Genomic DNA, 27,171 nt, shown 5'->3' with positions numbered 1-27,171 from the left:
TAGATATATAGATATATATATAGATATATATATATATGCACTTTATTGTGAATGATACACTAAAACACGGCATCAATTAAATGTTAAAGTCTGTCATACAACTGAAAGTTATCTCAGTGTGCATCTGGAAATTACTAAGTGGCTTTCATATTTAGTTATTGTCTGGGGGATCCAAACATAATTTCGGCTTCGGCTTCTCCATTAAGATTTGATATAAACCAGAATCAGTTCAGACTCAAACTCCTCATTTCAGCCATTAGTCTGGAGGTACAGCCGCTCATGGAGGTCATAAGTGATTCAGGGGCCAATCAGAAACCTTGTTATGTTTTTCTTAAATTCATTTAGAGAAAAGCAGCTTCTGTTAGATGCTGTTTGTATAGTGAGCGACAATCATGGCAAATGTCCATCCAAACCTGCAGCACTCCTTCATTATTGAGCAGTTAGACATCCAGCTGCTGTTTCAACAAAATACAGACCCATGCATAGAATGAAAACAGATCATTAACTAATATATGGACACAGTCCATAGACAGCATGCAGACACAGACATCAGTATTATTAAAAAGCCTTTTATAAGTCTTTTGTGTAAGTTATTGCAGGGACATGAATGTACAGGATCAGTGCTGAAGGTTTTTATTTATTTTTTTAGATTTAGAACTGCTTTTAAATTAATAGACCAATGTCAGTTCTGATATTAGAAGAATGGAAAAACATTTCTCTCTCTCTCTCTCTCTCTCTCTCTCTGTATTTCTATTGCTCTCTCACTCTCTTTCTCTCTCCCCACTTTATATATAGTGCCCATTACCTTGCTCATAAATTACATCCCAAACTGAATTACTCTTGCTTTTCGCTGTGCCAGGCAAGTTTGATGAATCCTGAGGCACAACACATCATCTCAACAAATCTGCTCCACACTGTCTTCCACCTCTTCAAACCACTTCAAATCATTTTCATTGCTGTGCTATTAAAATGTGTAATTCACACCTGCCATTTCACCTACAGATGGGTGTGTGAAGCGGTGAATGGAAGTGTATGCGCTTTTACTCAGTGAGAAAACACTGAAAACCCACAGGATGAAATTTACACGGAAGTCACATAAATTTATGCTGCATGTCATGCGCAGTCTGAACTCTGGTCCGAGCTGTCAATCAAACAGACAGCAACAACCGTATTACTAGCAAGCTAGGAGCTTCTCTTCATCCTGCCTTTAGGGAAGTCACTGATGTTTCAGTTTTTTTTTTTTTTTGGCCATTTGCAATTTTCGGATATGCAAAGAAGGGGAAATTTCGACAATAAAAATATAATATCCAATATATAACCAACGAAACAGGCTGTACAAATTACGAAGTACGAATATTTAAAAGAAAACAATAATGACATTTAAAAAGAGACATTTTTTCTCTAAGACCATATCCGCCAACTAGCCTATAAAAAATGAAGGAAGGTATTTATTGATATGTTTAAATTAAAATGTAACTACAATTTTATTTAAAATGTACTGCTCAATATTTAACTGTTTATTTGTGCGCAACATCAAATTTTCCTACAAATTCCATTAAAAATTGCGTGGTTTAATCTGCAATCGGTAAAAATTAACATTTCGAGGTGACATTCAAACTGTTGTCATCATTTCGGGAAAAAAGTACTTGTGTGTGTTGATAATGAACTTTCTCCGTGGCCGGTATAGAGAACATGGAATCAGTGCAACATGACACCACTACACCCTTTGTATTTTTAAGAGAAGTAATTAAACTTTAATCTAAAATGTCATGTGGTGCAACACCTCCAAAAATGTTAATAAAATATTCGTTTTTGGGGAGTTATGACATTTTACATATTGAAGTAACCAGTCATTGTTATAAAAAGGTCAAATTACTGTAATATATATATATATATATATATATATATATATATATATATTACACGTACACACTATATATAGTATCTATATACTTAACCATACTAAAGATTCATCTCATTCACTGATTTCATGGAGGCCTTCTGCTGTTGTGGTCATTCGAAGACTGCTCATGAAATAATCAAAATATTAGGAAAATGTTGTTTAGAAGAAAAGGCATCACATCAAAATGTGCCATGCAGTTTTTTAAGATGGTATTACTGTCAGTCGTTCTGTATTTTATAGACCTCTCTTTACAATAAATAATAAATACAATACAATAAATAAAAATTATTATTATTATTATTATTATTATTGGAAAAGTGTTTTTTCCAAATCTCAGTTGTTTTCATTTTAGAGACAAGAATCGACTGGTTACACTTTTATTTCAATGTTTTCACTCCTCATAACGTGTAAAACTGGTTAATCTGGGGACAGAAATGTAAATAAAAGTACAAAATAATCATTATACACATGGTGTATTTTATAGGACATGTACAGAACCGTGTTGCTTTTGTGTTTTACACATAGACTCGTTTAATTGCTGCATAATAAGAAATATATTTGTTTCACCAAATAAAGAGGTATAAATAGACATGAATTTTGTCAAACATTTGTACGTTTTAGTGTGTAATAGTGTGTCGTCCCTTAGCAAGGAATTTTCGTTGTGCGCAAAAGTTAATATTCAATCTTATTGTAAAGATTGTATAATGGTAAAGCTGGTAAATTACTTCCAGGGTAATACAGTGGGGTAGGAAAAGCGATGGACCTCGGGACCGGCACCCGGAGCAACGAACTTTCTCTGAAAACGAGGGGCATCCCAACCAAAGTCTGCGCTGACGCGTGCGCCATGTTCGCAGCTTCCAGTTCCGCAGAGAGCTGCCGTTTCCATTTGTTACGCCGGTTCTGAAACCACGTTTTCACTTGTGTCTCCGTTAACTGCAGGCTGGAGGCGAGACAGGCTCTCTCGGAGCTGCTCAAATAGCGTTTCATATCGAACGTGGACTCGAGCTGATAAACCTGACTCCGAGAGAAAACCGTGCGCGTTTTCTTCTTGGCGGAGCTGCTCTGTTTGTCCGGGCCATCACGTTGTCTCTCTTCAGAAACGGGAGACATTTGGCTACACGCTCGCTCCTGCTCCTCTTTGTAATCCGGTAGTATGGATGGTGTCAAATGCGGCCGGCGGTCGATCCCATCTTGCACAGGTAGAAGTCCCTTTGTGGCACCTGCAACACAAAATTTCGTCTTATCAAATTGTGCTGTAAAAACACAGTCCGTCCGATCTATTAATAATAATTATATAAAGCTTTCGTGCTTCTGTGTGAACAAAATGCATAACTAATGTGTAAATTCAATAAATGGTTGCAAACACGTTTAGTTTTAATGTGGCACAAAAAGTGCTTTAAATATTCATCCATCATCAAATTCACTCGGTGGGTTTTTCTATTAGGCTAAACATCGCCATTACTCGATACTTTACACAAGAGTTAATTACATTTGAACTCTGACTGTTTGATCGACTGTTGAAAGGTTAACAAGTGCCCTGTTAAATAAACAATACAATATGACTAGCACTGGTGCAAGATATTAATTAAATCGTGTTACATTTAACGCTCAATTGACGAAATGTAGCATTGCCTCTGAAAGCCCGGCATAATCAATTAGCAGACTCGATTAAAATCGGTTAATTATTTGACCTTTCTCCTGTTCACCGAGGCGCGATAATACATCGGATAAAAACACTACTGGAGTTTTATCCAGCGGTGGCAATTGTGACAACATTACAAGACAGTCACCATGGTGACAAAAACAGTTCAGTGCGTTATATACTTTCTGAAGTGAGACGTTTTATAAAAGTTATCTTTTTTACTAAACATCACGAAATCAGAAATGTCTATATTGACCAAGGTGGTAACGATTGTCTCATAATAAAAATACAAAGATATACTGGTGGTAGCGGCACTTACCGAGGCAGAAGTTCAGAGGCTGGTGCGGGTTGCAGGACTCTGGTACACCGGGCTCAGAGCAGTAGCAGTCGACTGAGTCCTCTCCGGCGCTGCAGTCGTCCTCCGATGACACGGACAACGTCCGCTTCCTCGGCTGCGCTTTTGGGCTGCCCTTTCCAGCTGACCGGACTCCCTCGTTGGAGGTGCCCAGAATGGACTGGATCGTGAAGCTTGAAATGGGGGCAGGCGAGCACTTGCTTCCGCTGTCCTCCGAATTATTCATTCTCGCCTCATAACAGTTAAAAAATGTTCTAAAAATGATACAATGCCAACGCAGTAATAAGTTCCGCTATAGAGAGTGTTTTCTTCAAATTTGAAAATGGTTCTTTAAAGCTGTTGGGACGTTCAAAAAAAACTTGTTTTTCGTGGGCTCAAAAGTGTTCGAATGCATTCCTCTCCACTTCCACGCGCTCTGGTCTCAAGGCGGGTGGAACGTGCCCTCATTTGCATGTAGGTAAGACCGGCGCTGGCCAATCACGCGCTCAAAGCGCGCCCGGGAATTTCAACTTTTATAAAGGTTGAGTTCGTCAATGGCTCACGAGAAGTGCAGAGCGCTAGATGAAGATTAACTTGGTGCAAAACATTATACTACAGTGCCTAATTTAGTCATTTTAACGCGAAAAGGATGTCAAAATGCAACAGTGCAAACCCGTTTTTTTGGCTGACTGTAAATTACCTTATGATAAACAATAGTATGTTTATAAATAATAGCCTATGTAATTTTGTTGTAAAATATTATAAACAATAAATGTAAAAAAAAAAGGCCAACATTACCTTTTAATTTACACACTTATATTATATTTAGACAGACAATAAATTCACTGTTATTCTTTACTAAATTTAAAAAGTATGACCATTTTATGGTGACTTTATGGGGAGAGGGGCATTGACAGAATTCCCTGCGCGAACTAGGCTATCACATTTGTATAGATTTTAATTATTTTATTTTTATCCTTGTTATGAGTTATGCACATTTAGGTGTTTTATTTTGCATGATAAGTTATTTAGTTTTTTAGTTTAAGCTTGTTTAGTTATAATAGTTCAATGCATTGTTGTTTTATTGCATGCCTGTTTTTTATTTTTAATACATTTTTAATATTTTTATTATTGATTACAGATGCTGGAGAGGCCGAATTTTGAATAAAAGTCATCTTGTGGCCTTCCATTGTACCACCTGTGCTATTAGTACATTTTACAGTAACAAATTTATAATAATACTAAGAGTCTAATAAATAGGTTGGTATATTAACATTCTATAATTTAAGGACAGAGTTAGGAAATGTAAAATATAGTGATCAAAATGCCATCTCATACAGAGCATAATTGTATTTCGCACAACAAAATAAACAACTGCTGTTTTTTCCACTGTGAATTTACCCCAAATGCTTTACAATGCACTTGTCACGGTCTAGCTGTAGGCTGGTCAACATTATTTTGCCCTTTTCCCTCACAACTTGACTACTTGACGGACGTTTGCCTGCAGAATATCACTGTAACGAGAAATTACAATCAACATTTTAATAGCTTTCTGTGAAGTACTGGATGGATAATTATTCATTGTCATGTACGTGCCTCTGGTTTTCCACTTTGATAAATTGTGATTATTATTGCTTCTAATTTCAGTAATTTCCTGCTTGCTTATATCGACATAATATTTTTCTGTTTACAGGATAACGAGCTTATTTTTTATTCATTTATTGATCTTAAGATTTTTACTTGTATTGGAGGCTCATGTAAACAGGCCTCTGAACTATAATTAAAACAAATGTAACAATAACTTTAATATAAAGCTTGTTTGTCCGCTTCAAAAGATTGTCACAATATTTGACCATGCAATTAAGAGCTTAAATGATCCAGAAGCACTTTTTAAACAGGTTTTACTGTTGACTGTAATCCTCACACAAACCCACTGCACCGAAGTCTATGCTGCTGATCCATAGAGGTGCCTTTGTTCATGACTAGAGTTTTAGGCATCTCAAGCACATGCTTGGAGTTCTCAAGTTCATGCCTACAACAATAACCAACCTCATAATCACAAGTCATCTGAATCCATGGTTTAGTTCAAAATCATATATCTTATTAAACAGTCGTTTTAAATTCCACTAGTCTTGTGCTATAAATGGCAAATTGGTCAAATAATCCAACACGCAGTCTAGGAACTAATAATGGATCCTATCTCATTTTTCTTGAAAATAATAAACTCATTCCACGTCCATTATCTCCGTTTAAGAATTAATTTGATCATTATGGTGGGCTAATCTACTGCCTCTGCGGGCCGGCTAGAGCGGGCAGGACCCTGTTTAATTGATTGACTAATTGATTGGGGGTGTGCGCTCGCCCTACCCCTGACTCGTGTCTCGAGGGCAGCTGTGGCTCTGCCACATTAGCTCTCGTTAGCGTTTTCTAAAGGCTGGCGACACTTAACAAATGCTCTGGCTTTGTCGTGGTGACAGCGCGCGGACACCTAATGGACCAGAGGGAGCCAGGGTTGAGCGATCCCGACTACAAATTTCAAAGGTCGGGAATAATGCCCTGCACACATGAGTCTCCCAACCATAGACTAACTGGGCCATGCCAGTTCAAAACAGCTACACTTTTCTTTTCCTTTCTTTTTTTTTTTTTTATTATTATAATTATATTTGTATTATTTTTGTGATGGAAAATATAGATTTAGTAAAAATAACCTACTAGCAAGAACTTTTTATCTTAAAAGATCCATAGCCATAAGCAGAGTGTTTATTAACCACTGAGGAATCTTAATTTTGAAGAGCGTCTGTTTACAGTGTACCTATGGCTAGAACGAAAACATATCAATGGGTGTTAGTTTGGTCTAGTTAAGACCCTGGGAGTACGACACGTTCACCATATACACGATGATGGAAACGATGTGGTAGAAGTGTCACAATCTGCAACTGTTTTGAACGGTTGTTGAAGAGACCTATTGTGAGCGGCCATATGCCCACATGTAGCCATTTAGTGCGTAAAATATGAGGGTCTAGTTCACAGCGGCCCTACGATTTATGGCGCATTCACATAAGGCGTGAAATCCGCAATGATCTTTAAAGAGCCGGTTTTATACGCTGCGCTTGTCAGCGTCAGCCGAGGCAGGATGGCTTAAAGGCCGTTTAGACATATTAAACAAAAACAATAGGCCTACACCAGAAATGTAGCCCCCTCACCTATTATATATTCTACATGTTTGGGGAGGAGGGAGTGATATTATCACAATTTTCTTTGAAAGCTGTTTAAATAGGTTTGAAAAAGAGCATTAGTGCGTGTGTGCTGTTAAGGCGCGTTTAATCCAAAAAGTTGTTTCTGTTATTGATTATGAGCAATTTTTATCTATGTGTTTCACAAATACCTAGACAGATGTACCGTGATGAACACCCAGCGATTGTGGGACAATCTGTCACGCGTTCACAAAGCTAAACATCTTTAAAATCCGGCAGAACAGGCGTTTTTGCACGTGCTGTCAGTGCATGCGGCAGACAGTAATGACCGAACATACACATCGAGCTCTGGCAAAAATGCTTTCCGCTAGAAAGACAGATGAAGTCATGGACGCCTTTGATCTGAAAATCAAGCTTCGATAAATATTAAACAAAGGGCCCTTTACACGTGTGTATTATGATATATGGCATGTCCAACTTTAAGATAAGGAAATTACCAGAGAAAATTATATCAATAAATTTTCTAAGTATAAACGCTGATTATGTTTCGATTTTCATTCAAGATTCTGAGGCTGGTCTTTTATTTTTTCTCAAATGGGTTTGCAGAGAGAGAGAGAGAGAGAGAGAGAGAGAGAGCAAGCAAGCAAGCAGGCGGGAAGCTCAAGCCCTGGAGGTGTACAATTTATGTAATCTACGGCTTGGAAATGAATTGGGTAATTTATTGGAAAACAGAAAGTCAAGAAGATTGGATCAGTATAGTTCAACCAAGGGCTTCTATTCATCAAGATCCAATTAACAACCTAACCATTGAGTCTTAATGGGTTTCCAATCTACTGCTCTGATATACTCATCAATCCCTAAGGGAGAAATTAAGCGAATCGACCGCCCCTCGGCGTTGTGGTGTCATTCCTCTCCGCAACTATATGTCAAATTAAAAACACAATTAAAATTTAAACTGTTTCAATCAGAGACTGCCCCGCAACCTATGTTTCACTTAATAGAACTTTGATGAAAATCTGATGCTCGCTTTCAATCACAAAGGCAAATGGGAAAGGTGGGGCAAAAAAGAAGATATCCTTTTCCCTGAATAACACCAAAACATTTCGAGAAAGTAATGAGCAAAGATAGGCCCGCTCCCTCTCAAGCGTTATACACGGGATTGAGTTCACGTTCTCGTCGTCTATTGTGGGTAAATGTGCTTTGTAGAGCGCTGAAAAACATTTTCCCCTACACAGCGAAAGATAATTCAATAGGGCAGATGATAGTCCATTTAGTCAGCCTCATCCTGTGACGCAGTGAGCTGCTATCCTTTCCGCTCGAAAATGTGAGGTCGGCTAATGTAACTCGGTATTGTGTTTTATCGAAATTGTTAAATCACCGTTCCGTCAGTTTTGAATAGCCCAGGCTTTGATTAGCTGACAACCCCGTCATATTCACAAAGAAAACACTATTGCGCAAATAGGAATAATCACATATAGCCAGAAAGAGATGACTTGTGAACAAATTATGGGAGGGGATTGTTTAAATACCGGTTATATGTACTCTTTGTTCAAACTCTTGTTCTTCTATATGCTACTCTCTGTCTTCTATGTTAATGCGCAAAGAGCATTTTATCTGTTTACCCCACCTCCCTTCTTTGCATAAAGATATGGTCAAATGGAAATTATCGAGTGATAGGCTATATATTTTTTCAGTTTATGACAGTGGATCAAGGTCATCAGTAAGCCATCAGGAAAAAAAGAACAGTTAACAATGCCCTTGATTTGAAACAATATTTTACAGACGTTACCCGATCAATACTCGACAGGCGATAATGCCTCTGCGATCTATTAATTCACGGTAATGGGCTCGTGCTGAGCTAGCATTATATTATACGTCAATATAGGAGTTATGATTATTAGGCGGCGGTATTTGAATGTGTTCTTGGCTGAGTGCTTAGACCCAACGCAGAGTTGATTTCGACTTTACAGAGGACGAGTGTAATAGGAAGACAAATGCTTGTCGATGAGCCTGACTGACCCATAAAGTTCTCTCGATACTGGTCCATGTTTATACCATTTTATACATTTAGTTTTCGTAATAGGCTTATATTCAAACGCACGACGGAAATAGCCAACATGTTGCCTGTAGAACTTCTGTAGGCTAATTGTTGTGACAAACTGCTAAACTTCATTTAAATCATTTAAATATTTCTAAAAATAACAATAAGCCTCGAATCTTAAGCCTTTAATTATTTGAGGTATCTGAGCATTTTAGACGAATCGTTTTAAAGAAGAATTGTTAATTATTTGTTGTTATTTTTGTTATTGTGCACTGGAAAAAAATGATACAAATTTTTTTTAAGGTAAGTGGTTGCAAACAATTTATTTTAGCTACATTTAAATAAAAATCAAATGTTGAAAGTTAGTCAACTAAATTTGTTTATTTAAATGTAGCTAAAATAAACTGATTGCAACCACTTACCTTTAAAAATTGTAGTAAATTCAATTAATAATTTTTTTTCAGTGTGGTTAATAATAATAATAATAATAACAATAATAGTATTATTAATATTTTTTTTAATGTTGTTGTTATATAATTTAGTTGTTGTCTAACCTCTTCCACTCAAGTCAATAATATTTTTTCCATTGGCTTAAGGTTTGTTGCTACAGTTAATGGGTCGTGTTTCAATTTTTGCACGCGTTTCACAGCACCAGCAGTAAACTCATTACTTGCGTTTACCACGCTTTTATACACTTAAAATACAACGCATAACAAATGAGCACAGTTTTTACTCTTCCGCCTCTATCTCTCTCACTCACACACACACACACACACACACACACACACGCGCGCGCGCGCATACTCTCACAATAAGCGGTAAAACTCTTAATGCAATTCCGCCAGCTCTCACCGATAATTCTACGGTCTTATTGACAACGCGATTTTGCAAAACATCCGCCAGATTTAATGGTGCACCTGCTTGTAATTGAGATGGTAATGGGTATTTCAGCTTGTTGAGGCGTAAGTGAAACAATTCCGGTTTTGCTGCACGGTTAAATTAGCTCATCGTTTTTTATTTCATAATGTTGTAACTAAAAAAAATTATGATTTTATTTTTAACATTATTTTACTTTCTTTAATGTTTAGCAAAGCGCACTGAAAAAAATACATGGTTTATTCATAAATAAACTAATAGCCCACTTAATTATTTAATTAATACATTATTTATATGTTAATTTATTAACATCCCTTTAAGCATATTTCGATGTTTTGAAATGTACAGAATTATTTCCATATAATTTTAAAATTGTTAGGCTATATACACACGTCGAGCCTCCTCTAATTATAACTAAAAGTATTATATGGGGGTTGTGCGATCTTAGCCTATTTCAGTTTTGTCTCCCATGTTTATTTCTTAATTTGTATATAGCCTATATTATTTCCTGAAAATCATATTTTATCACTATTCACGCGAGTGCATTAGTCATGCGACATGTCCAAATTTATACATGAGCATTATAAATTGTGAGACATCAAAGAAGCCTTCTCGTTATTCGCCTCAACACAACAGTCGTGCCACAAAGTCAGGTTAGTCACTCAAGACATGTAGACTTTAATAGTCTGCGTTTATTTCACAACAGAATTTAGCAATACAATGTAAAAAAAATAATAATAACGTAGCTATTACTGTACAAATGACACCTTTCCTCATTTTGGTTCGTTATATCTGTACATGTACATATACATCTGTAAATAATATAGACAAAAGTAAAGGTTTTTTATTCTTCGTGTTTGTGTGTTTTCAGTTTAACTGCAACTTCTGTCAGTATAGCCTATGATTGTCCATTGAACGCGGGACCAAAATCGTTTTCAGCGGTTATCTTCTCAACCTAAGAACTGTTTGGTTAAGAAAATGTGTCTAAAATAAAGAGTTTCAAAAATAATATTTTGCCTTAATATATAGATCATACACAGTAGTATTGCACATCCGTGTTTAGGGCTGTGTGATTTTTTTTCCTGGGCTATAAATAAATTGAACCATGGGTATAAAACCTTTCCTTTGACGTGGTAACAAGTTGATCTGTGATATTCATAGATAAACCGTAGCAGTTATAATAATAATAATAATAATGACAGTAAATTAACGAAGTCATTATAATTCACCACCAACCAACATCAACATTAGAAATGTAGGCCTCTAAACATTCGTTTTATTCATGTGTAGTTTTATGGGTATTTTTATGAGTTATATAAAAACATGTAGGGCTCAAATGCATGATAGTGCGTCTTTGTACATTTTTTTTCTTTTCTTTCTTTTTTAATTATTTTCTAAACAAAAATAATTCGTCTCTTTGTTTCATTTCCCTCTGTTCTCTTTCCCTCTTCCGAGTCTTTGTAAAATCGTTTTAGTTACATAGTTACATAGAAAAGTCGTCCCTCGTCCTCAAACCGGTCTGAGGAGGGGCACGGAGGTGACGATGGGATGCGAGTAGTAAACCGGATGAGGGAAAGTGAGCAGCGGCTGGCTTACGGGCACGTTGCCCGCTGTGTTGGAGCTCTCAGAGGCCGAGTTCTCGTGGTACAGGATGGGTACTCTCACAATCCTTTGCGCCGCTGCGTGGCTTAGATTGGCGGCCTCTAGCTCTGCGGCCAGCTGACGTTTCCATTTGTTTCTGCGGTTCTGAAACCAGATTTTGACTTGGGTCTCTGTGAGATGAAGGGAGGCAGCAAGGCCCGCGCGCTCTGAGCTGCTGAGGTAGCGTTTCATGTCGAAGGTGGACTCCAGCTGGAACACCTGACTCCGCGAGAACACCGTGCGAGTTTTCTTTTTCCGGCAAGGTTTCTTGTCCGCGCCGTCATCGCTCTTCTTCCAGTCGTCCAAGCCGCCTTCTTTTTTACCCTCTTCAGTGTCGCTCTCCTCGAGGACGATCTCGTCTCCACTTTTGTTGTCGTCTTCATCGTCCTTGGCGTCCGGGTCTGATTTGAGCACGAGCTCAGGTGAATCTCGGTCGGTGCCTGTGATCGGTGAGGAGGCTCTCGCTTTCTGTGCTGCTACAGTAGGAAGCTCAAATTAGCATTCGTTTTCTTTCAGAAACATATTCATATCAAGTTTCACAGGTTGCGTCACTTTGCCACATGACAGGTGCAAACAAGTGTGGCTCGTACTGTCCAAATCTCAGTGTTTTCAAACTTAAGCATCGCATTTTAAAAGAAAGACCATTTCAAAACATTACAATTTTATATTTAAAGAACGTAAACAGCGTATGCAAATTGCTACCTGTATGCTTATATTATTTATAATATGTCCGGAAACATTTTTCAAACTATGGGCTAACTTGGATCTAATTAACATTGCATACGTATGCACCAACATTTGTTATCAGAACCACGCTATTATTTATGATAAATCAATGCACGCTACACAAAAAGCAGTCATGGGAGCTCAAACCTTACCTTCTGTTCTGTGAAGATGCGCAGATGCACTGAGTGTGTACGGGTACCACCACGCCGAGGCACGCTCAAGGTAAGCCGGTAACGCAAAGCGGTGGGTCGGCAACTCAAAGCGAGGAAAGTTTAATTCCCCAACCTGAGAGAGCGAGAAGCTGCCATCAAGTCCTGCTTTAGTTGATGCCAAAATAGGCTTAGGCTTTGACGGCTTACTGTCAGAATTAAGAAGATTTTTAATGAAAAATGGAGAGTCTTTCGCCGAAGCACATGTATCCTGGGTTGTTTCGGGCATGTTGGTTTGAAATTCGGGCTTATAATATATTTTGAAAATCGCTAAAAGTCTTTTTTTTTTCTTTAAACAAAAAAAAAAATCTGTTAACAGTTTGAAGGTCCTTGGTAAACTCTTCCAGTAGTGGGAACTTAAACGCGGTTGTTTACGGTCAGCACTGACGTTAAAACGAAAGACAATAATGCGGAGCGAGATAAACAATATTAATCTTGCTGATCATCTTCCGAGAGTTCCTTGGTGAAAATGATGCTCACCGCGTCTGTCTGGCGCCAGATGCTAATGATGAAATAAAAATGTCACCCGAGTTAAATGCAGAAAGTATACGGCGATTGGGCACGTACAATAGCAAATGGGATGAAGGGAGAGATGGGAAGTGGAGAGTCTGGAGAGAGGAGGGGCCTCCCAGGCTCTTCGCGTTGGCTGCTGGGCTGAGAGTTCTCTCCTGTTATTGGTCTTATATAGTCCAATTAGGTGGCAAATGAGGACGGACCATTAACACAAAAGAACAAGGATTTAGTTCAAGCGGTGCGCAGATGAAGGCAATGGCGAAAAGGTGGTTTAGGCCACGAGCATTGCAAAGTTACAGTTGACTTTTTATCAGTGCATCTCTAAAAAGTCGATTACAGACGTTCTACATTTATTTGGGCAAAAACCCTTGATACACAGGCGTACACAATTGCAGTTAGGGACAAAGATATGGAATTGCACAAATACATTTGAAAAAGTGTAGATGTTGCAAGAAAATTTTATTTTCTTTTTTTCGCATAGTATATAAAACAAATAAACTAAAGCATAAGTCCAACCCTAATAATTTGCACGAGTAGCTATACTTAAAATGCATTTGTAGTTGCTATATTAAAATTGTAATATATGTAAACAATATGGAAAACTATTTTGTTTCTTTTTACATGTAAAGCATATCGCGAATGCAGTGTCCATATACTGGTAAATCTCTTTCAGATGATTTTTTTCTCTAAAATCAGGCGTAATTTTTTTTTTTTAAAGCTTGCCCTGCGAGCCTTTAAGTATTTAAAAAAAATAGTTGAAATCATTAGGCTGTTTCATTAAAATCGTCCATCCATCCATTCTTTATAAGCATTACTGTTTTAAACTCAAATATTTAGTAAGTTCTCATTGCAACCAATTTAAATGTTCAATCCATTTGTTATTTTTTTAACTCTTTGCCATCGATATGCGCAGAGTTCTAAATATGAATGGATTATGAACTTCATTGCATTCGTTTGTTTTAAAGTTAAGTAGTACTTTACAGTTTAACACAATAATAATAAAAAAACTACAAAACAAAACAAAATCTTAGCAAAGAAAAATTAAACCAGGAGGTCATGGGGTCATATTTTTGGTGCCACTAAATGTTGAGTTTGCTCGGGAGCAACATATCGTCACTTTAAAAACATCAGTGAACACATGGGCTATCATCAAGTTCCCAGCGTTGTCCATCTTTAATCAAAACCGTTTCTTGTTGGTGTAGTCTTGTGAAAACGATCATTTTGATTCCATAAGTGAATTGGACGCCACACGTCACTGATTAAACAAGGCGAGGGCGTCCTCTACGGGTTATAAAGAATTACTGCATGCTTAAAAACAGACAGTTAGCCAAGTCAGCAAACCAATAAAATCCATCTTGTTGCTGTAAAATGACTAAAATGATTCAAGCACTTTGACAATATAGCTAGATCGACAGAGTAATTTACTCTTGGAGATAAAACGGTGAATATGATAACAATAGCATTATTATTATTATTATTATAGTAATAGCATATTTAAAGTGCAAATGCATGGGAGTTACAACTTAATCAAAACTGCTGTCACATCTGATTATGATATTATTGATTGCTGTTTTCTAGTTTAACTTTGATTTCTAAAGTGGTGACATTAAACAAAACAGAGCTTTCGAAATACTAATGCTATTTTTAATGTGAATAGGATTAGTCTTATGTCGAAATAGTAGTCTAACATTTAATTATAGGATAGTGCAGACATTGTCCAAAGACAGAGAGTCGGTTTGATTTAAAGCAGCCTAAATAATTTGTAAGACGCTTATTATATCAGACAAAATAAAGTCTAGACCAAGTAAAATATACTATGCAACAGTTAAAACAGTCTTTTGATCATTTATATGTGTACTTTCATTGCATGTTTATTATATATATATATATATATATATATATATATACAAAATATACGATCAAATAAATCGTTCCCTAGCGCCATCAGGTGTTAGGTTAAATGCTCAATGATGTTACTCATGTACAGATACATTTCTATGCAAAGTTGTCATTATTTGTAAGATTGTTTGATTAATTGTTTGAAATTACAATTACTACAAATATCTCTCAAATTAAAAAAGAGAGATTTTTGATGGCAGCCCCCCTCTACAAAAATACATAGGCATGTTATAAACACAAGGCTTTTTTTTCTAGTAGCCTACCTTACATGGGAAAAAAATACAGATGTTTTATTACCAAAACAATAATGAGATTTAGAGGGTCTAAGACAGGCCTAATTCATTCAGTGTAAACAGCGCACAAATGGTTCACACAAAGAATTTTATCCGTGAATGCTGCTACACACAAACCTATTAGAATCAGTGTTCGCTGCATGCCTTTTATTGGGGGCTTGTGTCAATGTAGGCTATGTGTAGATATTTCATATTAGTCTTAGTCCCGGCTCTTTGTGTCTCTCTGCCTGGTGGGAAGATGTAATGTTCCCTGACTTTTAGATTATTTATTTCAGAGCGTGGAGTTATTGATTATTTCACCGGGAAAATGACGAATGGCAGAATGGAATGACACGGTCAGCAGGTTCTATTAAAGAAATGATAGTATTGCTCATGGTTTGTTAAAAGGTCCAGTTTAGATACTTTATAGGTTTACATCCATCATCGTCTAATGACCCCGGGAGATGAGAAAAGCGCGCCGCGCGACAATGACCCGACGCCGCTAACTTCGCGCTGTAATTGCCCACGTATTATATATAGATTTTTGTTTTGATATCTTGTGAGTTTCTCTCGTCTGGTCGAAATTGTGATAAAAGACATGAGTATAATATCGAAAAGCACCACACGGTGAAAAATGGGCGAGGAGGTATTCTAAACCTTTAACTCTTGGATTGTACGCCTGTTGGATCTTACGCCATTGTGTTTGGTCACTATGACATCACTATAAAAATATTAAATAATCATGTTCATGCTAATTATTTTTAAAGGTCTGTTTTGATAATTGTATTTAAATTTGGCATCACCAGATTTATTGTAGATAGATGTAGATATATTAGCCTAATTGATATAGATTTATTACAGATTTAGATGGACTGATCATTATAAGAGACTTCAATAATGCCACACTAATAAATTGTATAGCTTGAATGCACCTTAAGTTGCTTTCTATAACAGTATATATGCCAAATGCATGAATGTAAATAAGCTAAAAAATGTTTTCTAAGCAGCATTATTAGCACACTTAGTCTAAACCCTGATCTGTTTAACCGACTTGTACGAAATGACCACATGCACTCTCCCAGTGCATTAATGTCCGGCACTATTGAAACGAGGCATTAAAAGCTTGAAGGTCAGGCTGCTCGTCTCACTGTAATACACACAATGGATTTAAACATGGCATTTAAGTTGTAAAGGACTGACTGTGGCCTGGCCCTGACCTGGGCCACCTTAATTGGGATGGCAAAGCTATTGATTGGCTTAGAGATAGTTAGAGGCTCTGAGTTACAGCGTGATTAGCCAAGTATCAGAGAGCTGCTTTTATATGCTCATTGGGCGCGGAGAAAAGACCAGAATTCAATGTCACTTTGAGGGTGAGAGGAAGCTCTTGCCAAGTGGGTCACAGGTCAGTTCACGTCCATCAGGACCATGGTTGTCCATCCACGCTCATAGGATACTATCCATAGAATTTTGTTGTTGAATTTTGTTTTGAACCCCACTGACTCACTGTATGGACAAAAACAATTCTTGAGTTTATTTTTGGTGAACTAGCCCTTTAAAGACTGATAAAGAATAGAAAAGGCAATTTAATTACATGAACGGTTGTGAAGATATGTGTTTACGGTAGGAGATTCAAGAATGTGGTATCTGATGTAACACCTCGTGAACCGTAAATGTTGCTTACAGGTACAGAGATGTTCAACAGGTTTCCCTGACCCTCAGTGTCCTACATTGATGCAATGATCTGTGTCTTCCTTGTGCCAACCAAGAGCTAAAAGACCCCATTCATTCTTTCTGACATGGCTGAATCTGTGGAATGGCTTTGCAGCACCTGTCCAGATTCACACACACACACACACACACACACACACACAGGTGATGCCTTCCGTAGAAAAGCCAGGTGTGAGCGTTCTTGGGCCAAGCGTTCTGACTGTGTGTCATTACAGTGCTGTGATCGGGTTGAGGCAGCAGTGGCTTCTCATCAGTGTCTAAGGGGAGATAGAGATATGGAGCCCGTTACAAATGGCCCAAATGCTCAGGCTCTGAGGAAACCCATCAATAAAGCAATTTCTGGTGTCATAATAGCAGCGCTTTTGCTAAAGCTAACCTTTCAAAAAACTTTTCCCTCTGCAAAGCACTGCAGCCCCGCCATTAGAGTCCTGCCTTGTGAATTTCATGGATTCCGTACAAATAATATTCCACCATAATGGAAAAGGTTGAGGTGGCTGAAGATGGATGAAGTCATAAACACCTATAATTGAGAATCAAAGACCGATAAATTTTAAACTGCTATCCATTTTCCCTTTTTTTCCCCAGATGATGATCTATGTCATTCTGGCTGCAGGAAAATGGAGGAGATTATGGGTGGAAATTATAACAATAAATTTTCTAAACATACACCTTGATTATGCTTCGATTTTTTGGGAAGGAGAGCAGAGAGAGAGAGAGCGAGCGAGAGATGGTTGGCCTGGTTGGCTGAAAGCTTGCTGGCTAAATGGCGCCATAAAATAGCTTCTGTGTGCTGTTTCGCCCGGAGAGGCCAGGCGTGCCTGGAGGTGTCATTTTCTTCCCCTAAATGTGGGGAAATGAATTGTGTAATTTATTGCAAACTGAAGCACAGTGAGATTAGATCAGCATATCCCATCAAAGGCTCAACAATCAATCTGCTCTGCTTTAACAGCTTGAGACGCATAAACCAGGGCACCTAATGGCTTTCCAATCTAACAGATTGATAGACTTATCTGCTCCCAGGGGATGTATTAAGAAAATCGGCTACTTTCACACTCTTCCCCACCACTTCTGAGAGAACCCACTTTTTCTCTCCCTTTCTTTCCCCACTCACAGCCCCGATTGTAGATGTAGAGATATAAATACATTTCTACGAGATGTGGTTTAAAGGGAGGGAGGCGGGGGTCGGAGCGGAGAAGGAGGCGGAATGGAGAGTGAGCTTGTTATTTGTTATTTAGATGAGCGTGGGGGTACGAGGGGAGGGGGGAAGCTCTTTAATGAGCTGATTATTGCTCGTTGTTTGGAGCCGAGATGGTGAGCAGTCACTCAGAGCCACTTATGAACACATAAATGTGGCCATAGCAACCGACCTTTCCTGACTAGAGGAAACAGAGAGACGCGTCGTAATGGGGAGGATTAATCAAACAAACCGAGTACAGTAATTAAAACGGGTCATTTATAGGAGCTTTAATTTCATTGTCATGTCCTCAGATACAAGCTTACATGTAAATACTTCAACATTATTAATTGTATTATTGTCATTAGCTATTAAATATGCATTTTAATTAAAATGAGTACTAAAGCTAATAGCAGCTGTCATGCTCATGAAAGGGATTCTATTCTATTCTATTTTATTATAGTATTATGAATATCATTATATTTTATACATATATAGTGTTTTGCCCTAGGTTCACTTGAGCATAGTTTTTCAGGTAGCTTTGCAGGTAGGTTTCTTGTATATATATATATATATATATATATATATATAAACACACACACACAAACATATATCATGAATTTAAAAAATATTTATATTAATTTAGTATACACATTATTTTGCTGTGTTAAATACAATTTACAATTTTAAATATCTTAAATTTATTCATTCATTCATTCATTCATTCATTCATTTATTTTTTTTTATTTTATTATAAATCATGATCAACATGTTAACTTCATCAGCAGCCCAGTGACATTATAGACAAATACGTTTGTCCAGAACACCAGTACAGATTCCCAGTGCAGGGAATGACTTCTATTTGTCAGCCAGCCTGTCAAGATAAAATCTAAACCTCAAACACTGAGAGTGAATGAGATGCTATCAGCATGGACACAGAGAATAAAGATCTCCTACCTCCCTACATAATTAAGCAGCTACTGCCACCACTCAAAGAGAGCAATGAGAGGGGGCCGTCTTAGAGAGGAGAAAGAGAAATAAAAGACAGCGACAGACTTCTATGGAAAAGTACTCATGGCTGACATTCACAGGGATCTTATACTAAAAATGAAACTGGCTAAATAAAGCCTACTACACTTGTACGGCTTAATAGAAAAATGGAATGAGATCTAGAGGAGAATAGAATTAATCTTGAATTAAAGATTAAAAGCCCTTGTTAGTGTCACCACACAAATCCATTTGAGATGAGACTCTTTTTATTCACCTCACATCATCCGTTCTTCATGACGGCCATATTGGATCTCACATCTGATTTGTACCAGAGTCCTGGGGGCAGAGGGGCATTTTCTTCCCATAAATATCAGTCTAGCCCACATGGACCACAAATCAATGGCAAACAAATTTAAATGCTGTTCTCTCCCCTTGCTATAACTATCAAGTACACACACACGCAACCACTGAAGAATGTAATTAACAGCTTTATGAAAGATATGACATGTCATAGGTTAGATGCTAAGTATGTATATCTAAAATTAGCAAATAAATATTACTGAGTACAGACATGGGTGTACGAATCAGACAGAGGCATTTATTTTAATTACCTTCATTTATATTTAGAATAAATTATGATGATAGCCCTAATAGGTGATGATAATGATGACTAGCTGGATGATGATGACAATAAGCATAGACGACTATGACGATAACTAATCTTTGTAATTGTGTATTTTCTTACAGTATATTAAGTATTTCTGAAACCAAAACTAATCTATACAAAGCAACAGGTATAATACAGGCTTAAAATCTTGATACTGTTTTCACAAACCCAGGAGTGAATCCAGGCCATCTTTAATAATATTTCTCTTGTTGTGTGTCAATTTCAAGCTGTCACTCTCTCCAGATGAAAGTGTACTATACGAGACACAATCTGTTATGCGGTCAAAGTGAAGCATTGATTATTTGTAAAAACATAAGTGCAAATCAAATCAGTGCTCCTAGGAAAAGATATATGGCCACCCAACATGCACACACATGAGAAGTGAGCCAATTATCGACCGATTGATTTTATGCACTGCACATTTTTCCCTCTGCTTTAATTCTCAATGCTCTAATTCTGCTCTAATTCGTTCAGTGTTAAGACCATTCTTTCTTTTCTGTTCTCAATGGCAGTGACTATATCCTATGCTGCCATAAAGCCCTTATTCCCTGGCTCCAAATGAAACCTTTCCCTCGACCTCTTATATATTTTGTTCTCTATTTCGCTTTAATAGCACTAAAATTGGTTACATATTCTTTTACAGTCCCTAGATGCCATTGCGCCCATGTTGTCATTCGATTATTTATAGAAAACGATTACATGCTTACATTAGCAGCTTACTTCCCCCATGTGGTCTACTTTTTTATTTTTTGTTCTTTTTTTGAAAACCACAAAGCCCATTCTTTACAGGTCTACAGGCCTGCTGTTGTAGTCTTCACTGGACCAAAGATCAAGGTGAAGAAAAGTGCATATGTGTGTGCTATCAGGATGATGTAAAGAAGAAGAAGAGCTGTGAAAGTGTACGGAGTGATAGGATCTAGAAAAGAGAAAGAGCCAGTGTGATCGAGCCAAAGAAAAACAGAAAAGAAGCCTCACAAAACACCAGAACAAAAAGAATAAGAGTCAAAGGGAGAAACAGAAAGTGAAAAAACAGACACTAAAGGCGTATAAATCGGCCAATAAATGTGTAATTTATACATTTTATAGTAATATTGTTATAATTATTAATATTATATATATATATATAAATTTATCAAAAGTGACATTAAATATATTCATAATTTTACACAGAAAAAAAATCAGCATAGGAACAATTTTCAATTTACAAATAATAACAAAGAAATGGCAAGTACCACAATGAATTAAACAAAATTCTTAAGCAAAAAGAATGAAATAGTTTTTTCTTGTAAAATTATTTCTTTTGTTTACAACTTTGAAAAATAATTTTTACAGTTTACAAAAGATTTCTTTTTCAAATAACTGCAGTTAAAAGAAACTGGGGAAAAAGTATCATGGTGTCCACAAATGCACAACAGTTTTCTGCATTGATTTTTTTTTTTTTTTGCAAATCATCATATTGGAATGATTTCTGAAGGATAAATGAGACACTTAAGACTGGAATAATGGCTATAAATGACTGAAAAACAGGAATAAATTAGATTTTAAAATATATTAAAATTTCTTTTTTTATATTGTTGTAATAACAATTGTAATAGTATAAGATTTTATATGTGAAGATGAATATAATAAGATAAAGGTCAAATATTTGAGCATTTACTCACATAAAAAAAAATAAGCAAGTAAATAAATAAATAAATAAATACACAGTTGTTTGACTTTTGGTGGCTGATGAAGTGATGAATAGATTATGAAGTGCGCTGAATAACCTCAGTAGCAAATGCCATGATATCTTAATCACAAGAACAGCTTTCTTGTGATTAAGATAATCATGGCATTTGCTACTGAGGTTATTCAGCGCACTTCATAATCTATTCATCACTTCATCAGCCACCAAAAATGTCAAACAACTGAAAACTCAGACAGACAGATAAATTGATTTATTGGCTTTTGTTTATCTACAGCTCTTTATCTATTCTCTTTTGTTGCTCCCTTTACGCGAGCCCCATGTTTGTGTTCATAAACTTCCTACCGCTCCACGGTCCGGTTGGTTTGTCAGTGTTGTACAGGAAAAATGCATGTTATTAATGATCTCCCCAACTGCACGCTGGCATGGTACAGTGCGTGTCGTGTTTAAATTCCTCCCCCTATGCATTAGAACAGAGAGGCCCAGCTGCACTAGGCCCAGAGATCGATAAGAGGTCATGGAGGTCGAAGGTCATTCTTCCCTCCCATAATGACCTGGCCACTCACCTCATATGGTGACTAACGAGGCCTACTGGGCATAGTGCAAGATAAGAGCAGCGTTCAGGGAAAGTGAATAATACTAGAATGGCTATTCATTCAGAAACTGAATACAGAGGTAACGGAGTACTTCCTTGTTACAGCATCAACTTGTGTGGAGAATAAAACATACTAACCACTGTGATGTGGAAAGCAACCTGGATCTTTGTATAAAAATGACAGTAGAGAATGGGCTACAGAAAACACTATGCGGAGAGTCATTTCTCCATAGTAAAATATCATGTGGTGCTACAGAAAACAGCTTGTAAAAGAGTCGTAACTGAAACCAATAAGAACAAAATGAACAGGATTAGAGATGCAGAACTTCTGCTCTAGTTTGAAAAAGAGATAAGGAGTCTATTAGACAATGATAAGCTTTTATCAATAATCAATGCTCAATTGGACTGGTCATTTCATTAGCTCTCATTAACCTGAGATGCCCTTTGTGCCTGGATGCTATCTAATTTTTGTAATACACATAGTCAACCAGGCAAGAACAGCATGTGCACACAATAATAAATTAAGATTTTAGATTTTACTTATTAAACTGAAGTTTCTGGCTTCGTTTACAACACTTCTAGAAATTGCTTTCTATGGCACCATACTCTATATTTACAGCCTGTAGGTCTTTCTTTCTTCTGCACTACCCAAAAGAATGTATTTTGAAAACAACTCTATGTCCATATGAATATAGTTGTAGTCCAGTGTCGACTTTAAATCTGCGAAATTTACAGTAAAGAATATGGCAGATGTGGTTGTCAGTACTTAACAGTAATTAATTAACTGAAAATGTTAAATTACTAAAATCAGTTTTTAAATAATCTTTATAATGTACTAACAACACCTTAAAACAGATAAAGAGAAAGCCACATGATGAATCCAAGTTCATTACAAGCACAAGCTGAGGTAAATACTTACTGTATATAGATTATAGATGACTTATTTTTAACTTCCAAAAATTTTACATTTACCTGCATTTTGCTGTAAAATTACATGAAATGTCCAATTAAATCTCTTAAACTTTTTCACAATATATCGAGTAAGGGATCATAGTTAACTATATATATATATATATATATATATACACAGTCTTACCATTAAAAAGAAAGTCATACAGGTTTGGAGTGGCATAAGGTTGAGTAAATGATGAACTGGGTGAACGGTCCCTTTAATATGAGTAAGTACAAACATCTACTTAATCTGCCAAGGTACTTGCAAATTTCATGGAAAAACTATCTTCACCATGTATTCTTGTATGTATAAATGTAACCATTTGTGACAAAAGAGACTAAAACTAAACTACACACTATCCAAATTCAGCCTTAAATCAGCTGATACCCCTGCCTGCTTTTTGAGAATTCAAAAGCCATTTCAAATGAATCTCCCTGGTTCAGTGGCCCAGTGTGGCAGGGAGGCACAGGGGTGGTGTCGCTGGATGCACTCCACTGTGTCCGCTGGCTTGTGTAGAGCCGTGTGTTTTAAAGATTTGACAGAAGATGCTCTAAATTATCTGCCTTCAGACAGTGCCATCCATTAGTTCCCCTCTCAGCGCCGAGCATGAAATGCGAGTATTGGGGCAACTGTGCGTTGGGAGATATCATTCAGGACTATGAGCTATGGCCAAGCACTGACAGTCAGGATAAATGCCCCCACTTTTCAGGCTGTACAAATGGCATTTGGCCACAATAATTCAGCAAAGGACAGTTCATTCCCCATCCAGAGCGACTGGACCCAGTCAAAAGCTATTACAGCATCTTCTTTATTAGTGCCTATGGTTTTGGTGTAGAAATCCTCAGATAAATACAGCTAAAATGCCACTTCACTCAGAAATATTGGCCCATTCCTCTGCTGCCTGACTGGGCCCGAATGGCAGCCTGTTTCAGACATTATAAACCTTTCTGAAGTCACACAGCGCTCCTGCCAGCCATCTGTCATGCTGTAAGTACCATCATTTGCAGACCAATAGAAGTGATCAGTAGTTTTCCCCCCAGGCTCCAAGCAAGGCATCATAGTCAAAGGAATTGATTATCACTTTATCATTTAAGTATAGCTTGCTTTGAAGAATAATAACTCACGTTTAAGGTGCCAAATGGCTTTGCATATAGCTCAAAACGCCAGCCATTTAAGAATAATTGTGTAATTCGTCATTTGTGACGTTGCTTTATAGTTTTTTGCATCTCGGTGAGGCTAAAGAGCTCGACCGAATAGAAGCGTGCTGTCACCTGTGACGTTTGAAAATCTCTCCGGCGATGCTTTAATACGTTACCGGGGGATGCGCGCGCGTTCAGACTTCATAAGGTGACAGCGGTTTTATCGTGCGTCGCCTCGTAAAGTCACGTCATCTGTAGGACGAGCCCGACACTTTTATTAAACTGCTATTCACCGCGTGCGCACCGAGAGATGTGCAAAGATAAATCCTCATGAATAACTGAACTGTCTGTTTGAGGATCGGCGTGTCATACTAAAGTCAGAACGTGATCCAAGCAGCACATAGGCCTAAACAAGGAGGAGGTAAAATGATTGCTTTCAGGATATATATGTGATTTAATACATCAATGTAAATCAATACATTGGCTATACATATTATCTAGATAGATAGATAGATTATTAGATATAATTATTATTAAGGGAAAACAAAATCCAAAACTACATGGCCCTGCACACAGGGCCATGTAGTTTTGGATTTTGTTTTCCCTTAATAATAAAAACCTTCATTTAAAAACTGCATGTTGTGTTATCTTTGACTAATATTTAAATTTGTTTGATGATCTGAAACATTAAAGTGTGACAAACATGCAAAAAAAATAAGAAATCAGGAAGGGGGCCAACACTTTTTCACACCACTGTATATAGGCCTATCTATATAAAGCTGAAGCCTATACATAATGAAACTCAATATATAGCCTACTGTAATATCCTATTTCAGTCTGCTTTCCTAAATAAAGTTTACTCTGCCGTTTGCTTTCGTATGCGGGCATTCCTTTTATTCACATTAGGCCCTATACTTATTGATCTGATTTTGGCGCATATTCCAATCAGCCAGATTGGACCAGATTTTTAGAAAATGAGATCTGGCATTCGACTAAATGAGAATTTCCTGTACAGAGACATTCGCTGGTTCACGCAGGAAATTAATGATAAAAAAACGCCCATCTTTGTGTGTGGCGCGCGTATCGCCGCTAATCTGCGCCTTTGTGCAAATGTAACCAGGGCTGCTCTTTGGCAATCGAGCGCAACGCCACGGCTTTGAGAAAAACCACTTGTTCTGTCGCATAATTAGAGATCTCATACCCGCTTTGTGATGGGGGAGAGAGAGGATGGAGGGGGCCTTGTTTGCCCATTTAAAGTGTGATTCAGATAATAGTGTTCTCATCAAAGGTAGCAATTACATTCATTACACAGGCGGCCGCGAGGAAATTAAGTGGCAGGAAAATGAAAAGCTTAATATGTACTTCCTTTATCCTATTTCTTTTCCTTTCTCTGCTTCTACACACTCCCCGTGTCGCACTGGGGTGGGGTGGGGGGTTCTAAGATAGGGTCTCTCCAGAAATAAATAGTCTTGGGGGCGTGAAGAATAAATCCAGCCGTGGTCCTCCTTCACCCTTTAGCAGTAGTGATTTGGCATTGGGGCAGCCGTTTCTATAGCTGCGCTCCTCAGGCAGGATTAAAAGCCTTTCTTCGGGGACTACTGTCCATGGCAGCCTTTAAATGACTCCAGCATATGATTGGAGTCTTAAAAAAGTGCTCAGGGGCCTTCTCCAAATTAATACCCAATTCCTTTTCAGGAGAAAATGAATTGTTTCGAGTTCTATAAAACCACAAACAGCACATAAATCAAGCACTTTGGAGGAGAGAAGGGGGCCCGCTCGTTCAAAGGCTTTTAAATGTGAATTAGGGCAGCGGGGGAACTTGGTCTGACTTACCCCCGAGCAGGTGTAGACGGAGCAGCTTCAGACACTCTGCAGATGCTAAATTAAAATGGAGATTGAGAAGGGAGGAAGCTGTAAGCCGGACAAACAAAATGAACCGAATTACTTCATGTCATGACGTCTGTGCAGAGTTTGAACGCATATCAAGCTGTGATCAAATATAGCCTATGGATACTGTAATTGTACGTGAAGAAAGAAAGAAAGAAAGAAAGAAAGAAAGAAAGAAAGAAAGAAAGAAAGAAAGAAAGAAAGAAAGAAAGAAAGAAAGAAAGAAAGAAAGAAAGAAAGAAAGAAAGAAAGAAAGAAAGAAAGAAAGAAAGAAAGAAAGAAAGAAAGAAAGAAAGAAAGAAAGAAAGAAAGAAAGAAAGAAAGAAAGAAAGAAAGAAAGAAAGAAAGAAAGAAAGAAAGAAAGAAAGAAAGAAAGAAAGAAAGAAAGAAAGAAAGAAAGAAAGAAAGAAAGAAAGAAAGAAAGAAAGAAAGAAAGAAAATTACGGATGTCAGGCATTTATAATTATATTGCAGCCTCTTTGGACGGACAGACAGACAGATAGATAGATAGATAGATAGATAGATAGATAGATAGATAGATAGATAGCAATATTGGCATTTGTAGTCGTATAATAACCTTACTGGATATTTATATTTTACAATCCTGTTTATTTCGCTCTTATTTTGATTTTGACCAAACACATGATACATGCTATCTGTTATCTATGCAACTATTTTTCGTATGTACTGTTGCACCCCAGCTTTGAAAACAATAACGCTTCATGAAAAGAAGCCCACTTGAAACCCCAATGAATCTTTTTCAAATGACAAATTACTGTCACCCTGCTTTAATTATTTAAGGGGAAGTGGCTTCACAGGAAACCTGAGCATAATTAAATTGCTATAAAATAACATTAGTGTGGACAGGCCATTAAGAAGTGTTGTAATTGACTGCTTCAGGGATCGTAGTTCAACCCCACAAGGTCGGGCTATTGTGCCTGCTTTTGGATCAGTTTACACAGCTTTTCACTGGAAAACCCACAGACTGTAAATACTGCACGTGATAGTAATTGTTTGACTTCATTTATAATTCTCATTCAATAATGCTAATATAACAGGGCACTTTTAATTAATGGGATGCATCCTCACAAAGAGTTCTCTGCTC

General features: G+C 37.3%; 2 protein-coding genes across 2 annotated transcripts; both read right to left on the bottom strand.

Annotated features, from left to right (window-relative positions):
* Positions 1-2,528: 2,528 nt before the first annotated feature.
* Positions 2,529-4,372, bottom strand: LOC107663279 (homeobox protein HMX2-like). Its single transcript, XM_016453456.1, has 2 exons — positions 3,865-4,372; positions 2,529-3,123 (listed from the first exon to the last, which is right to left on the bottom strand). The coding sequence occupies exons 1-2, from the start codon at positions 4,124-4,126 to the stop codon at positions 2,576-2,578; spliced, it is 810 nt and encodes a 269-aa protein (XP_016308942.1). The 5' UTR covers positions 4,127-4,372; the 3' UTR covers positions 2,529-2,575.
* A 6,484-nt stretch (positions 4,373-10,856) lies between these two features.
* On the bottom strand, positions 10,857-13,135 carry hmx3a (H6 family homeobox 3a). Its single transcript, XM_016453452.1, has 2 exons — positions 12,510-13,135; positions 10,857-12,107 (listed from the first exon to the last, which is right to left on the bottom strand). The coding sequence occupies exons 1-2, from the start codon at positions 12,793-12,795 to the stop codon at positions 11,500-11,502; spliced, it is 894 nt and encodes a 297-aa protein (XP_016308938.1). The 5' UTR covers positions 12,796-13,135; the 3' UTR covers positions 10,857-11,499.
* Positions 13,136-27,171: the final 14,036 nt, after the last annotated feature.

This window comes from Sinocyclocheilus anshuiensis, unplaced genomic scaffold (assembly GCF_001515605.1).
Source record: "Sinocyclocheilus anshuiensis isolate Anshui unplaced genomic scaffold, SAMN03320099.WGS_v1.1 scaffold1719, whole genome shotgun sequence".
NCBI classification, from domain to species: domain Eukaryota; kingdom Metazoa; phylum Chordata; class Actinopteri; order Cypriniformes; family Cyprinidae; genus Sinocyclocheilus; species Sinocyclocheilus anshuiensis.
Note: the sequence above shows the minus strand (reverse complement) of the source record. Positions and strands in the feature narration are given on the sequence as shown.